Consider the following 16662-nt stretch of genomic DNA (forward strand, 5'->3'; position numbering starts at 1 on the left):
ATTCAAAGAAGTTACACCAGTTTGATATGATATAATCTCTTCCAGCAAATAGTAACCCAGTGAACCCATATTACCCTACTGCCCAAACCAAAGACAGCACAAAAAACAAACTGCAGACCAATATTTCTCATGATCTTAGATGCAAGTATTCTCCCCAACCAAGTTTTCTAAACTGAATCCCCCCCAACATCAAGTGGAATTTAGTCTGGGTATACAAGTCTGTCTAAATATTAGAGAATCAATATAATCAATATTAACAGACTAAAGAATAAAAATTATATATCAATTGATTCTGAAAATCTTGAGAAAATCCACCTATTTATGATAAGCTGATAGCAAACTAGCAATAGAGGGAATAAGGCAAATGAAAAAAAATTAAAAGCATATAGGTATGAAGAGAAGAAATAAAATTATTATTGTTTTTAATGAAAAGGTTATCTGTACAGAAAACCCTAACAATTCTATAGAAATGCTTCTATAACTAAAAAGTGAATGCACTCTAGTTGCAGAATATAAAATCAATACACAAAAATCAGTTGAATTTATATATATTGACAATGAGCAGTGGACCCTAATTTTTTAAATGCAGTACTGTTTACAGCTGCTCCAGAGAGAATGAAAAACGTGTAGTAAGATGTATGCAAGATTTGTGCCGTTAAAATGATAAAGTGTTGATGAAATCAACAAAGACCTAAATGTTTGGCAAATCATACCATGTTTATGAACGAGAAACCTTAATATATTGAAAGTGGCAATTTTGCTTAAACCGATCTGTGTTTAATGTAAGTCGTCTTAAAATCTCAGAAGTTGCCAGGTGCCAGTGGCTCACGCCTGTAATCCTAGTTACTCAGGTGGCAGAGATCAAGGGGATAGCGGTTCAAAGACAGCCTGGGCAAATAGTTGGTGTAATTCTATGTTGGAAAAAAAAAATCACAAAAAATGGGCTGATGGAGTGGTTTGAGGTATAGGCCTTGCGTTTAGCCCCAGTACCACAGAACAAAAAGAAATTCAGAAGTATAGGCAGGTATGTATAGGCAGACTTGTTCTAAAATTCATATGAAATGAATTTAATTTGACCTTATAGTAGACAGAAAATTATGAAGAAGTGGGAAGAATGCCTTCTGATCTTAAGGGTAACTTACTATGACTATAGTGATGAATATGAAGTATAATGGAGGAATAGAAATGTAGATCAATGGAACAACATGAAGAATCTAAAAATATATCCACAGAAATATGCCTAATTTGCTCTTGATAAAAAAGTAAAAAAAAATTAGATACTCATTGGAGGGATGATAGCCTTTTTCAGTATTATTGCTAAAGGGATTGAACATCCGTGAGCAAACAAAAAAATTCTTGAGGTAAACCTCACGCCTCATAAGTTAATTCAGAACAGAGGCATAGGTTTTAGTATAAACAGAAAACTGTAAAACTTGTAGTAAAAAAAACGAAAATTTTAGGATCCAGCACTAGGCAAAGAGTGTTGGACTTACCCAACTGAGCATGAGCCCAAAGAAAGAAAGAAAAGAAACCTTTTTAAGAGGAAGAAAACATAAATTTCAACTTGGAGTAATACTTGTAAGCCACATATCCAACAAAGAGCTTACATCTAGAGCATAGAGAAGCATCAACATTCGGCATTAAAAACAGTCTCCATTTAATAATGAACAGTAACCATGCTGAACATTTCATTGAAGAAGATATACAGATGGTAAACACATGAAAGGATGTTCATAAGCCACTTGGGAAATGCAAACATAACTATACACATCTAAATGGCTAAAATAAATAATTCTGTAAAAAGCAAATGCTGGTAAATTTTTGAACCTGGGTCATCCATACCTTATTGGTGGGTCTGTACAATGATATAGTCACTGTGAAAAATAGTTCAGCAGTTCCAATTAAAAGTAAAAATGTTATTAGCATACAAACAGCCAACAATTTCAGGCTTGAGTTCATGTCCTAAAGAAATCTTTTTTCACTTAAAAACTTGTCCATGAATCTTCATAGTAAGTCTGTTTGTTCTTCTTTTGTTATTTTCTGCAAGTTTAGTCATAATATCCAAGAAGTTGAAATTACCCAAATGTCCTTTAATAGGTGAATGAATGAATGAGCAAACTATACTGTACCACCATATCCTTACTATGGAATATTAGCAATGACAGGAATGAACTGTTGGTGCATCCAATACCTTGAACAAACCACAAGGAAACTGTTTTTGAATGAGAATAGGCTATCTCAAAAGGATACATATTGTATGAGTCTATATATTTATATTTTTGTGTATTACAATATATAATTCATGAAATATAATAGGAATGATCAGATTTGTGATTGATGAGTTAGGGATGGCAGTAATGAAATAGCTATAAAATGTAATGATATAGTTAGGTATCTTGAGTATGGTATGATTGCAGAAGGCTACACATGTGATAAAATTGTATAGATACAAACTCGAGGTATGGCTCAAGTTGTAGAGTGCCTGCCTAGCAAGCGTGAAGCACTGAGTTCAAACTCTAATACCACCACAAAAAATAATTGTATAAATAGACATAACAGAGATGTGTGCATGTATAGCAGGTAAACCAATGTCAGTTTCCTGGTTTTCATAGTGTGCTACAGTTATGTGAAATGATAAAATTAGAAGAGGCTGGTGAACGGTGTATGGGATTTCCCTGTACATATCTTTTAATTTTTCTGTGAATCTAGAATATTTCAAGCTATAAAGTTTTATTTAATTTCAAAGAAACTCAAATTCTTGTATTTCTCAAATGCCATGAGAGAAAGACTATATACTCTATAGTAATACTTAGTTCTCCACTATTGCTCAACAACTTTACAGATAACTTCTATCTGTCTTTTACCTCATGACGTAAACAACAGTAAGGTGGTGCACAGGAGGCACCAGACTCATACCTAGCTACTCTAGAGGCTGAGGCAGGAGGAGCTTGAGGCCAGCCTGAGCAATTTAGTGAGATCCAGTCTCCAAAAGCAACAACCATTACAAAACCCAACCTTATAATCCTTTTATCTTGAACTATAGAATTTGGAATTTGTAAATTGACATCTGAACAACACTTGTATATAGCAAAGGTACATCAATTTCTAAAGTTGATCTTATTATTATTTTTACTACCTGATCTTATTCCTAGCTCAGTTATTGATCATGATCATCAACCCACATCAGCAAACTGAGAGATATCTTTCTTTCCCTTTCTCTTACCTACCGAATACAAATGACTACTAACTTACCCGTTCTGTCTCCTAATAAAGCTGCAATTGTTCCTTCAATTTCTGCCTTAGCTCAGTCTGTCTTCTTTGGACTTCTGGATTTCCAAAAGAGTTTCTTAATTTATATTATTTCTAGTGTCGCCAACCCCCAACACCTATTTATTTATTTTTCTATGCTGAGGATCAAACCCAGGACCTTGTACATTCTAGGCAAGCACTCTATCTCTGAACTATATCCTCTGCCTCTCCTCCAAGTCCGTTCTTACACTGTATGAAATGAATGTGAGAAGAGTCTCAGTATATAATATTAAGTGAAAAAATCAGGATAATTCTGTAATTTTGCCTTTTGTAAAAATAAGTATGTGTACATTCAGCTAGATGAATAGAAGGAAATTTGGAAGATAATACCCTTAAATTTTAAGTTTTTCAAATATTAGGATTATAAATAATACATATTTTATGTTTTAAATTTTACAGTAAATAATTTGTTATGAGGGAGAGATATGTAAGATGATTTAGTCAAAACTAATTTTCAGTGAAAATATTCAGTGCAAAAATTGCTCAAAAGGTTCCATTTGAATCATTTCCTTTTTTTTTTTTTCCGGTACTAAGTATTGAACTCAGTCTCCTGGCTGCTAGGTAAATGCTGTTCTACTTGAGCCATGTCCATAGTCTCTATTTGAGTCATTTCTGAGGCTTTTAGTGACCTAAGAACACTTTTAGAATTGTAGTGGTACCAAAAGCAGATTATAGGTGGTTAAAATTGAATGGCAATCAGGAAAATGGAGATGATGAATATAAAACATACACATTTAATGAGCTGATAAAAGATATTAGGGAAGTGGGACTAAGATTTTTTTTTAAGTTGGGAGGTACTTGAACAGTGAAGGAAGAGAAAATAAATAATTTGACAGTCTGTTTTGCTAAAGCACATTAATGTCTAATAAGATAATTCCATATTTTTGATTACTTATGTTCAAAAATTAGTTTGTGTCTAGGTATGGAAATGAACACTTGCACCAGGGCATTCCTGAGAGTAGAGTTTGATTTAAATCTTATAATTAATATACAACACATATGTTGAATTCAGAAGCATTCTACTCAAATATTTATATGTGTATGTGGTATGTAAATAAATGTATATAGAAATGGATTGGCTCTTTTTAAAGGCAAAAAAACTGATTTGGGTTTTTAACTTCTAAAGCTCTTGTTAAGACCTCTTAAATGGCTAGTAAAAACATAGCTGGTCTCTTTTTTGAGTAATTATGTTCGGAATTTAATTGCTTCCTTCTCTTCTCACTGAATGTACTTGCTAAATTGATATAGGAAAATGCCAAATTGCTGAAGGAAATAGCTCAGTGACAGTACACTTCCCTAGCATGTGTAAGGCCTTGGGTTCTAATAAACATACAAATAAACCAATCAACCAAAATAGAAAATGCCAGAGTTTCACAGTTTAGCAATTAGAAGTGGTCAGTATTTTCCAAAAGAAATAAAGTGGCACATGGATTTGACAATGTAGCCGTAGTCATTCTTTAAACTTAGTACTTAAATAATAAACAGGGAATCCTGCAAAACCTGGCATCTATGTATGGAGGCAGGTCCAGCTCTTCAAGAGGAGGGAAGCCAAGAAACAAAGAGGAAGAGGTATGCTTCCCGCATGTTCCATACCTCTGTCATGCAGCCATTTTTGAGTTTATTGCCTTCTTTTCTTGCATGGTTTAAATGCTTAACAATGATTTGAATATTTTCTAGGTCTATAGGGACCTTTTAATACATTTTGACTGATGTGCTGTGTCATAATTTTGTCCCATTCTTCTGAGTTCCAATTTCTTTTCTTTTGATAAAATTAAAAATTTGTATTTATAACATACTGCTTTATTTTCAGATATAAATTTGCTTTAAATTAGACTTTTGAAAGCTAATACTCCATTTCCATTAACCAAATGTCAGAACTTTTATTTTTTGTATTCAGATTAACACTTTTCCTTAAAATTTTTAGCAGTAAAAATATTCATAGTTTTTCTTTTAAATGAATATGTAAGGTGTTTTTTTCCTTTGTGTAGGTTTATCTGGCAAGACTGAGACAAATACGACTACAGAATTTCAATGAACGCCAACAGATTAAAGCCAAAATTCGTGGTGAACAGGTAGGTTGAAAATCAAGTTTTGCAAAGTAATTAAATAATAGATTAAGATAAAAAAATGTTGTGTCAATAAAAACTTAAATTGAGTGAAAGTCAAAGACCAGAAAACTGCACACAGGAATAAAGTAAATCTTACTTACATGATTTAAAATTGCAAAGACCATTTGTTCCGGATGAATTCTGAAAAGAAAATGGAACTAATGTTCATGAAAGGACTGATGTGCATTTTATTTCACTCTCTTTTTATCTTTTGTTCCATTGTCCTCTGAGTTGATAGTTGTGGAGTGTTAGATTGCAGCTTTGGGAGAAAACTAACAGTACTGAATGATTGTCCATTTCACATTTTTAGATTTTAGTTTATTTAGATTATCTCTCAAAATTCTGACCAAACTTAACAGTCCTTTCCTAAATGGTGTGTTTTTCTACTTATTTTGTAGAAAGAAGCTGATAATGCCAAAGTACAAGAAGGAAGTGAAGAAGCTGACTTGAGGCGGAAAAAAATTGAATCTCTTAAGGTATAGACTAAATAATAACTGTTTCTTAGAGAAAATTGAAAGCTGAGGTAGAAAATTGGGTTCTTAAGTTTTGCATCCTCAGATCACTTGTATTTATTCTTTTTGCTTTAATTTTTCTTTCCCCTTTATCTTTTTTTTGGATTTTGAAAATTGATTTTTTCTTTTTATGCTGTATTTATAAAAAGCAATTAAATGACATCCTGACATGAATACATAAAACCTGTAACTTGAGTATTCTTTAAAATGAAATCTACAGTTACCGTTTCTCTAAAGATAAATGAAGTTGTGCATAATTGTTTTAAATGTTTAAGTTTTACTTTACATTCTAATGTACCTACATTTACTTTCATTCAACAAGTATTTATTGAATACCTGCCTCATTCAAGGAGCTGAGGGTATAGTTAATCTTAATTTTTATTCTGGAGCCAGACACATACATCTTTGTTGGCTAAAACCATCAGTATTTTTATAGACCTGAGGGGTAGGGGGAACCTATGCCCTCTTTGTGACAACCAGTTTTCTTAGTAGTTTTTATTTTCAGGCTCAAACAAATGCACGGGCTGCTGTATTAAAAGAACAACTAGAACGAAAGAGAAAGGAAGCATATGAGAGAGAAAAGAAAATGTGGGAAGAACATGTAAGATTTACTTCATATTCTTAATCTCGCTAATATAGTTACTATATTTCTTACCAAGTAGTAAATCAGTGTTACTGTTTTATAGTTTTAATTTTTTTCTTATTTCCTCTCTCCTCTCTCCCTCCCTTTCTCCATCTCTACCTCCAATTTGAGAATAATATACAGGGAAGTTATTTTAGAGTTTGATTTGAGATGAGAATTTATTGTATTCCTTTTTTAACTTTTTATTTGCATATTGTCAAGTAGCCAAAGTCCCAGCATCATGTAATGATTACATTCTCCTTCTACCACTGATTTATATACTACCTTTAAAATTCATTAAGTTCTTATATGTACTAGAAAATCAGTCTATGCATATGTGCAGCAAGCACATATGGGCTTTTTCCTCTGCTGTCTCTATCTCCTTGTTCTACTCTACCTTATTATGTTGGTTAGAGGCTTAGAATGTTTTCATTTCTAATAGGACTCTGCCTTCATTTTGCCTTTACTCTCCTTTTTACATTTGTTCTCCTTAGTCATGTTCTTTCTTTTTCTTTACCAAATGAATTTTAATGTAATTTTTAATCCTGTTGGAATTTGTATTGGTATTACATTAAGCTTACAAGATAACTTAAGAACTGTTGTTCGCTACCCAGTGTTAAAGCCTTTATGTATTTTGTAGTGTTTTAACCAAAATATGCTTAATAATTTTATCATAAATCTTGTGTCTAATTGTTAATATGATTATGTTTGTTAATCTACCCATTGATGTTATCTACAGGAAGATTCTCTTCTTACTAGATCCACAAAGAAAAAGAATCAGTTAGATTTACAAGAGTAAATAAAAGAATCAGAACTCCCAAAGTCAGAAATAAGACTAAGTATTTTTCTGGCTGGGTGCCAGTGGCTCACAACTGTAAATCCTAGCTACTCAGGAGGCCTAGATTGGGAGGATGGCAGTTTGAAGCCAGCCCAGGCAAATAGTTTGCAAGACCCTACCCTGAAAATACGCAACACAAAAAAGGGCTGGTGGAGTGGCTTAAGTGGTAGAGCCACTAGCCTTGCAAGTTGAGGCCCAGAGTTCAAAGCCCAGTACTACTGCTCCTGCTGCCCAAAAAAAAAAAAAAAAGTCTTAAGGAAACAAATTTCCTTTTATTTCTGTTCAGAGTAATTTTAGGTAACAACTATACTGATTTCTCCACCCTCTGCTAGTTATGTTTTCTTAAAAGTCTAAATAAACTTCCCTTCCTCTTACACTTTCCTTTCCTGAACTTCATTCTTAGCTTGATTAAGGTTGAATAATGGAACAATCACTATGCTAAAGTGTCACTTCTTCCCCAAGTGTGTCTGGTAATTACTTCCTGTCACATTGACCAAAATTTTAACTGACTTTAGATTACTGTGCTATTTGAATCATGTTTTTAATCTAGCATTTCTTGTTTTTCTCCTGTTTTTCAGATATAGCATAAATAGGCCACTAGTATGAAACAATAACTGATAGTTTATTGCATTTTCCCTAAGAAAAAGTTGTAACAACAAAATTTATCAGCAGTAGAAATCATTCCTTTTTATATTCAGAGCCAATGATTTCTTCTTCTGTTACCCAAATCACTTTCAAACTTACCCGGATCTTGAAAATAGTTGTGAGCCTACCTTGTCACCATACATATACAGAAGTTAGGAACAACCTCCTTTGGGTCTTCTGGGATTACATCTTCAGCCCAAGAAACAAAGCATTCAGGCCTCTGCTGATTTTCACAGCAGGCAAGGATTGTATCAGGATGAATCGGTATAAAAGTCCCTGGATATTGTTTTTAAGTTTGGTTTCCTCGTGGTAATCCTATTGTTATCCTTGTGTTTAGCTACAATACCATAATTGCAAGCTTTAAGGGCCACTGATCCTTTGTAGTTTTTTGATCAGTCTTTAATAATCCAATTTAACATCCCACTTAGCTAGCCTATGAAGGTAGTTGGGATAGTAATTTATCCATCAAATATGGCAAGTTTGTGTGCTCAGTTCAGTTTAGCCTTATTTGAAAATGCAAATTTATGCAAATGGCCTGGGCAAAAAAGTATTTTATAGTGGTCTTCATGCCATTGATTATGCAATACCTATAATCTTCGAGACTGGGTCAGCTATTCTCTATGTACTCCCAACGGTATATACACACAGGCCCTATTTTGGCAGCAGGCTTATATATATATAGTTCACTTGCTTTGCTATGTTACCTTTGTGTTGCCACAGTAGGATGAATGTTTGTGTCTTAGTTTTTCTGCTGTTGGCATGTAGTCTACTGGTATAGCCTACATTTATCAAAGGGATCTGCTTCCTTTTCTCTAATCATGTAGGGTTACTCACTTAAGTGACTCAGAATATTTTGCTTCCAACAGCTCAAGTTAATATACCTCAGAGAACCCAAATCATGAGTTTTGTCATTTTTTTCTTGGCCTTAGTAAACTGAAACATGGTCCACACAAACATTAAAATGCTATTTTATGTATATCTTGTATAATGGTTCTCTAAAGAGCAATTCCCTGCACAGGTTTTCTTTTTACATCATGTTTCTCATTTCCTGCTCTTTCAACAATATCACAACTGTCCAAGAGTTAGTACAGACATATATGTGTTCACTTAGTAGCCATATATATAAACAGTCCTTCTCATTCTCGTTGGTGCTCAACACTTCTATTGACATCCCTGGGTTGTAGTTCTGCATCTATAAACAAATCTCTTAATTTTTATGTAAGTTATCATAGCATGGAACCAAATGTGCGAATTTCTTAACATCAATTCAAGCAACATGTCTATAGAATTCTCTTTCCTTGTTAGATCAGAAACTATACTTTGAATGTGGTGAGTTCCTTCTTTGTTGCATTTAGCTCTTGCATATTTCATTTCTATTTCTAGCTTTAGACTTCACATATATGCCTATAAGACTTCTTCCATTGTGGACAGCCTCTCCCTTTCTGGCTACCTTAGAATATTCTTATCCCTGGTCTCACCATCACCCTCATTCACTTAAAGACACATCATGAAATCCATTTGGAGCCATGTTCCTTATATCAAGATTACTGGATGTTAATGTAGTTCCGGAAATCGCTACAAGATAATAGTTATTTATTATCAAAGGATTCAAGTAAACCAAAACAAAGATTCTACTTATGCTGAGGGCCCCAGTTCCAAAGCCTCTCTGGTGAACTTTTAGCATTAAACTAACTTTCCCTAAGAAGAGAAATTGTGTTGTTGATGGTAGTAGTGATGGAGGAAAGGGACAGGGAACAGCTCTGGAAACACTGTTAGGGTTTATAGTTCTACAACTTTATGTACATTATTCATCAAATTACATGGAATACTGCTTTATCTCTAAGAAAGTATTCTACACTCTTTATTATATATTATTTTTATTGGGTAATTATATATAGTGGCATAGTTAATTTCCTCACATGACCGTTTAGAGTCAGGCTTATCTACTACTAGAAGACTACCCTAGGTGTCAATATACCCATCCAACACACTTCCAAAAACATCTATATACTTATTATGTAGTTCAAGAAAAAAACCTACGTCTTTGATCTTTAGGGAATGAAAAAGCATTGTAAACTTTTTTCCCATCTGGTTGACATATCTATCATTAAAATAGGGTATTAAAATCCCCTACTTTCGTATTGCCATATATTTCTCCTTTTATGTCTGTTAATATTTGCTTTGTATATTTAGATCCTTCAATGTTGAGTGGATACAAACACATACAATTGCTGTAGCCTTTTGATGAATTGACCCCTTTATCATTAAATGATAGCCTTATTTGCCTCTTCTGACTATTTTGTCTTGAAGTCTGTTTTAACTGATATATGTATAGCCATTCTGCTTTCTCTTGGTTACTATTTGCATGGAATATCTTCAATCCCTTCACTTTCAGCCTTCGTGTATCCTTAAGGTTAAAGTGAGTCTCTTGTTAACAACATAATTGGATCTGTTTTTTAAATCCATTTGCCTACTCTGTGTCCTTTGACTAGACCGTTTAATCAATTTATATACAAGGTTATTGTTGATAGCTAAGAATATAATCCTGTCATTTAAAAAATTTTTTTCTGGTTATGTTGTATATCTTTTGGTCCTGTTTTCATCTGTTATCTACTTTTGTGATTGATTTTCTATAATGCTAAGCTTTGATTTCTTTCTCTTTCTCATTTGGGTGTTTGCTATGGTACTTTTTTTTTTTTTTTTTTGCTTTGTGCTTACCAAGAGGCTTACATAAAACACCACATAGTTATAATAGACTATTTTAAATACCACCATTAACTGTAATGAAGTATTCTGTATTTGACTACATTTACCTCTGCTAGTGAGTTTTATACTTTAATATATTTTCATAATTGTAATTACTGCTCTTTTGTTTCTTGTGGAATTTCCTTGCACATTTTTTATAAGGCAGGCCCAGTGGTGAAGTTTTCAGCTTCAGATAAGATAATTATCTGGAAAAGACTTCATTTTTGAAGATAGCTTTGCTGATGGTAGTATTGGCTGTCAATTTTTTTCAATACTTTGAATGTATCTTCCCATTCTCTTCTAGCCCACAGCATTTCTACAGAGGAATCCACTTATTAATGTCATGGAGATTGCTATGTATGTCATATAATGCTTTTCTCCAGCTGCCTTTGAAGTTCCCTCTTTGTGTTTTGGCATTCTGATATGTGCCTCTGTAAGGACCTCTTTGGGTTGAAACTGTCTGAGGACTTTTGATCTTCATAGATATGAATGTCCATATCTTTCACAAAACTTGGAAAGAATTCACCATTTTTTCTCTAAATAAGCCTCTGTGACTTTGTCCACCTCTTCATCTTCTTGAACTCCCATAATGCAAATATTGCTCACTTATCGGTGTCTCATAGTCTCATAGGCTTTCTTCACTCTTTTTCCTTTCCCTCTGTTCAAGCTATCTGCTACCAAAGCTCTCAGTTGCATTTTTTATTTTATTCATTCAGTTCTTCAACTCCAAGATTTGTGTTTGATTCTTTTTTTATATCTGTTTATTTGAATTTTTCCTTCAGATCATGAAATTGTTTTCCTGATTTCATTGAATTGTGTGTGTATCTCCCTGAGTTTTCTGAAGATCATAATTTTGAATTCCTTTCAGGAAAATTTTTTTTTGTGTGTGGTTACTGGGCCTTGTGCTTGCTAGTCAGGTGCTCTCCTACTTAAACAATACACCTAGCCCTCCTTTCAGGCAATTTGTAAATTTCTATTTGCAAGAGGTCAGTTATTAGAGAACTGTTTTGTCTCTTTGGTGTTGTCATGTTTCTCTTTCCATGTTTCTTGTATCACTGAATTGATGTCTGTACATCTATTGGAAAGGTCAATTCTTCCAAATTTTTGAGTGGCTTTATTAGGGAAAGACTTTCACCTATAAATGAGTCCTCAGATATCACTTGGGCAGGGTGCATTGAATCTGGTTTGAGTGAGATGGTAATGTAGTCTCCATGTAGTGTTCTTCAGCAGTATCTGTGAGTACTTCAGTGCTCTAGACTGTAAGAGTCTATGATAGCAGAGGTGGCAACTTAGGTTATTAGGGTTCTCAATGGCAGTGGTTTCATGGGTCCTCCTGTTCTCATTTTCCTCACAGTGGGAAGATTCAGTTGAGGGGATCCCTGTCAGTGTCAGCTTTGACATTCCCACCATGAGCCACAGAGGTACTGTGTTCCAGGGCACAGGTTCTTGGAGTGGCTGTGGAACACTTGGAAGTGTCTTAATGAAATTCTGTTGTACCTATGATTTTGGAACAAGTTTACTCTCTGAAGCACAAGTTGACAAGGCTCTCCCACAAATTTAAGGACTATGCATCTGATTCTCGTGCTCAGTGTGCAAAACCAGTGCAGGTCTGGGAAAGAGGGTTGGTACTAGAGACTCAGGCCCTGGGAAGCAGGGTACATTTTGGGTTCTGGTGTCAGTAGGGCATAGAAGCAACTTGGGCACCAAAAGAGGAGGTACCTTGTTGTGATGATTCTGGATTCTGGAGTGGTGGGACGTAACAGTGGTCTAGGCTCTATTAGACTAGATGCAGCAGCAGCAACCCAAGAATGGCAGGGTGCAGCTGTGGCTTGTGCTCCAGGAAGCAGCACTGGCCATAGTTTCAAGATGGCACAGCACAGTAGGAGTTTGGTGACAGCAGGCAATGTACAACATAGGCTCCTCCTCTGCAGTTTGTACTACCATGTAGATTTCAGGCATCTTCCTAAGTTAGTGTTCAGACCTCTGAGAACTGCAGGATTCTCCAGTAGTGAAGAGTGCTGGTATCTACAGTGGTAATGAGTGGTGTCAGGGCTTTTTAACTTCCCTTCCACCCCCAGGCAGAAGTCCCTCCTGGTTCTAAAGTGATCCTAACTGGGAAATTAGAGAGGCAGAGGCAAAGTGTTTCCTTCCCTCCTCTATATTGGCCAGCTTGAACTTCTGTGCTCCACAAGGTTTAGGCTACTCTGCTAATTTCTCGCTAGTTACTCTCCTTTACTCACAGTGGTTAAAACATAGTTTATTTGTTGTTTTGGTCCTTTTTTTAATGGGAAGGCCAAGCATTAACCATGTCTAATGTTACCCTTCTTTCTCTGCTTCTCTCCCTCCAGAGCTAACTTTCATTGTTTTGAAGCAAATAGTATTAGGTGATTCACCATGTAGAATGCTCAGCATAGTTCAGGTGAACAGTAAAAGAAATAAATTCATTGGGACTTTTGTTGTGATTCATCATATTTCAGATATGTGCATAGAGTTGTTTAGTAAACATATGTTTATTGACTTTATTGTGGTATAGTCAGGGAGAAAAAAATGAAGCTAGAAATAAGAATACCTGAGTTTTTGTCTCAGCTCTGCCAATTAATTAGACTATTTGGGGAATGGCTTAATGTTTATGGGCCTGTGTTTCCTTGTATCTTAGGCAAAGGGCTTTATCTCTAATATTGCTTTATCTAAATTATCTAGAAAAATCAGTCTTCATGGTGTAAGTACTTAACTATAACTTAATCTACATAAAATGGATTAAAGTTATTTTAGCAAGTAATGATTTAAATGGAAAGTCTAATATGTCATATTCTGTGTTTTATGGAGGACTCTTATGTCTATATTTACTTACTGACCATTGCTGTAACTCAGGAATGGTTGGCATGGTATTCAGAGTTGGAGATACCATTATTAACTCCCTGGAATATTAATTAAAAATGTTATTATATGTATGCTAATGCTAGTACATATTCTCCAGATAGACCTCATATCTTTCTTTGACTTTTCAAAAGTATACCTGATCTAACAAAGGATAAAAATCACTACCTTAATTATTCTGATTCTTTGGCAGTGTATACCTAATTTTATGTAATTTTCTCTTTGCCGTATTTAATGGTGAAAATTATAGTACTAAACGGAACTTAAATATATGATGATAGGTCTTTTTTATTTTCCAAATTACATAGTATTGCTTTTCTCAGCCAGAAAGGCAATATGTATGTTCATATTATAAGTAGAACAGGTAAGGAAAATAGATTCAATTAAATTTTTAAAAGAAAAGAATGTATTTAAAAATCTAAATTCAATGGAAAGTAGGATTAGGAATATTCTTGGTTAGGTCAGAGAGTATTTTAATATGATGAGTTCATTTTTAATTGTATTTAATTCTTTCACCTGTGTTTCATTTCTATTTCTCTTTGTCTACAGTACTTCCTCCAGGGTAACACACTTTTCACTTCTGTCTACTTTTATTCATAGGCTTTCTTATAAAAGTATTATACCAATACTAGTTCAGAAACATTGTTCACACACAAATACCTTTATGCTATGGGAATCAGGTTAAGTATCCTTTATCTGAAATACTTGAGCCAGAGTATTTCTGATTCTTCTTTATTTTGGAATATTTACATATATATAATGAGGTATGTTGGGATTGGGATCCAAGTGTAAGCACAAAATTAATTCATGTCTCATATATACCTTGTACACATATCTGATGGTTAATTTTATACAATATATTTTAAATAATTTTATGTATTTGACTACAACACATCACATGAGGTCAGGTGTAGAATTTTCCACTTGGGCTGTCATTTCAATGCTCAAAACATTATAAATCCGAGCATTTTGGATGTTTGAATTAGAAATGCTCAACCTGCATTCTTCAAAAAGAAGGTCTTAAGACATTATATATAAATTTGATAATTTTGGTCATATATATCTTTAGACTGTCTACAACTACATATGAAATTATTATATATTAAAATATGAATTTTTTATTCATATTCATGAATAAATTCAGTGAAAAGTAGGATTAGGAATATTCTTGGTTAGGTCAGAGAGTATTTTGAATATGATGGGCTCATTTTTAATTGTATTTAACTCTTTCACCTGTGAATAAACATGAATTGTTTTTATTCATTTTAAAATGACCTTTTAAATTTTAATATTTTTGTAATTTTACATACTTTTAATATTTTATAGTTTTTATATTTTTGTAATACACATTACATTTTAATTATTTTTGTAATATACATTAAATCCATATAAAAATGAAATAATACTTATTGCCCTGTGCCTCAAGAGTAGGTTAACTCTTAGTTTTATGTGTTGATAAACCTGTCCTCCCTTTTTGTGAATTTTTCAGTTTTGTCATTTGGTGGCACTGCTGGTTTATTTTTTAGCACACAGTAAAATTGGCACATGAAATTCGAACAGTTTTACAGTGTTAGTTAAAAACATTTTTGGAGACTTTTAAGCAATGTAGAAATGTCTTAAATTTATTAATCTTGTGAGAAAATGGATAGGGAAAAACTCTAAAGCATTTTTTTAAAGCCTGACTTATGAAACTTTTAAGTCAATAGTTTATTTATTGCAAATTTTTACATTTAAAACTGATTGAATTTTGAAAAACTATGCTTAGAAGGAAATATTGTAGACTTAGCCATGTGATCAATTTTGTTTAAAAAAAATGAAGTAGTTTTGTCCTATGTGAAATTTATTTTTTTAGTTTTCTTAAATTTTATTTTTGTGTTGTTTTGTCATATTGGTTTTCTGAATTAAAGCTCAGTGTAATATTTTTTCCTTTGACAAAAGCACATTATTGTCTTCTGTCATAAGACCTGGTTAACACAGAACAGCTAGTTTAAAGGTCATGGTCATAAGTAATATATATGATATTTGCATACAATACCCAGGTTCTACTAAGTTAGCGTTATGTATGACCTTGGCTTATAACGATGATACTATGTCTTTTGTGCAAGGGAGATTTGAACTCAGAGTCTCAGACTTGCTAGCCAAGCACTGTACCACATGAGCCAAGTCCCAGCCCACCATGTCTTCATAGTTACTGTGAGCTACCTTTAAATTTTCAATAACTAAGTCTTGTTATTGATTATAAAAGTTAATAGAATGATCTGTTTGTTGTTGCTCATTGGTTTACATTTCATGTTTGACTTTTCTTTGCTTCTTCTTTAGTTCAGATTCTTTTCTATTTAGTATAGGTTAGTCAGTGGAGAGACCACTGTACATATGTTGATATTATGTAAGCATTTGCTGACAGCTACTGAAGATTATTATTATAAAGTGCCATTAAATTAGTCTTAGACATTGGATCAGACACTTTGTATCATAGACTATATTCTAGTCATTAGCATGTAGATGAGAGCAAAATAGTTTTAAGTTTTTAATAGTAATAGATGAACACTTTCTTCATGTTGACTAAAAGAAAAGATTTGCTTTTATAGATGCAACTATGATTAATGTGGAGAAAGCTTAATGTGACCTTTCCTACCTTCATATAATCACTTGTACTGAATCTGATTATTTTTGGTCTATATTCTGATTATGTATTCTTAACAATACATAGCTTTTATTTTGTCTCTGTTATTTTATGTTTCTCTTAAGGTTGAGATCAATATAGAAATACCTCTATTCAATATAATTTATGACTTACCTAAGAATATACAATCAAGATAAAGGATTTTCAATTCCTATGTCACTTTTTGGCATTTTTTTAATGAGGATAAAATCTGCTAAGTATTCTCTAGAGGTTTTTAAAAACTTCTTCCAAGAAAAAGATAAAAAATTTTTCTGAGACCATATGCTTATAATTTTAGACAGGTGTGTGTGTGTGTGTGTGTGTGTGTGTGTGTGTGTGTGTGT

The 16662-nt window shown here is 33.4% G+C and overlaps 1 protein-coding gene across 16 annotated transcripts in view; it reads left to right on the forward strand.

Annotated features, from left to right (window-relative positions):
- Nek1 (NIMA related kinase 1) overlaps window positions 1–16662 on the forward strand; it is a 239241-nt gene that overhangs the window by 120022 nt on the left and 102557 nt on the right. For 11 of the 16 annotated variants that reach the window (XR_012441543.1, XM_074054990.1, XM_074054995.1 and 8 more), the window contains 4 exons: window positions 4795–4878; window positions 5298–5381; window positions 5816–5893; window positions 6435–6530. Coding sequence is in view for 15 of the 16 variants with exons in the window: in XM_074054990.1 (XP_073911091.1) it covers window positions 4795–4878; window positions 5298–5381; window positions 5816–5893; window positions 6435–6530 (342 nt within the window). In the remaining variant the exon portion in view is untranslated. The remainder of the gene's footprint in view (window positions 1–4794; window positions 4879–5297; window positions 5382–5815; window positions 5894–6434; window positions 6531–16662) is intronic. The other 5 variants (XM_074054992.1, XM_074055006.1, XM_074054997.1 and 2 more) reach the window with 1 other exon arrangement.

The sequence above is a fragment of the Castor canadensis genome, chromosome 14, assembly GCF_047511655.1.
Source record: "Castor canadensis chromosome 14, mCasCan1.hap1v2, whole genome shotgun sequence".
NCBI lineage: Eukaryota > Metazoa > Chordata > Mammalia > Rodentia > Castoridae > Castor > Castor canadensis.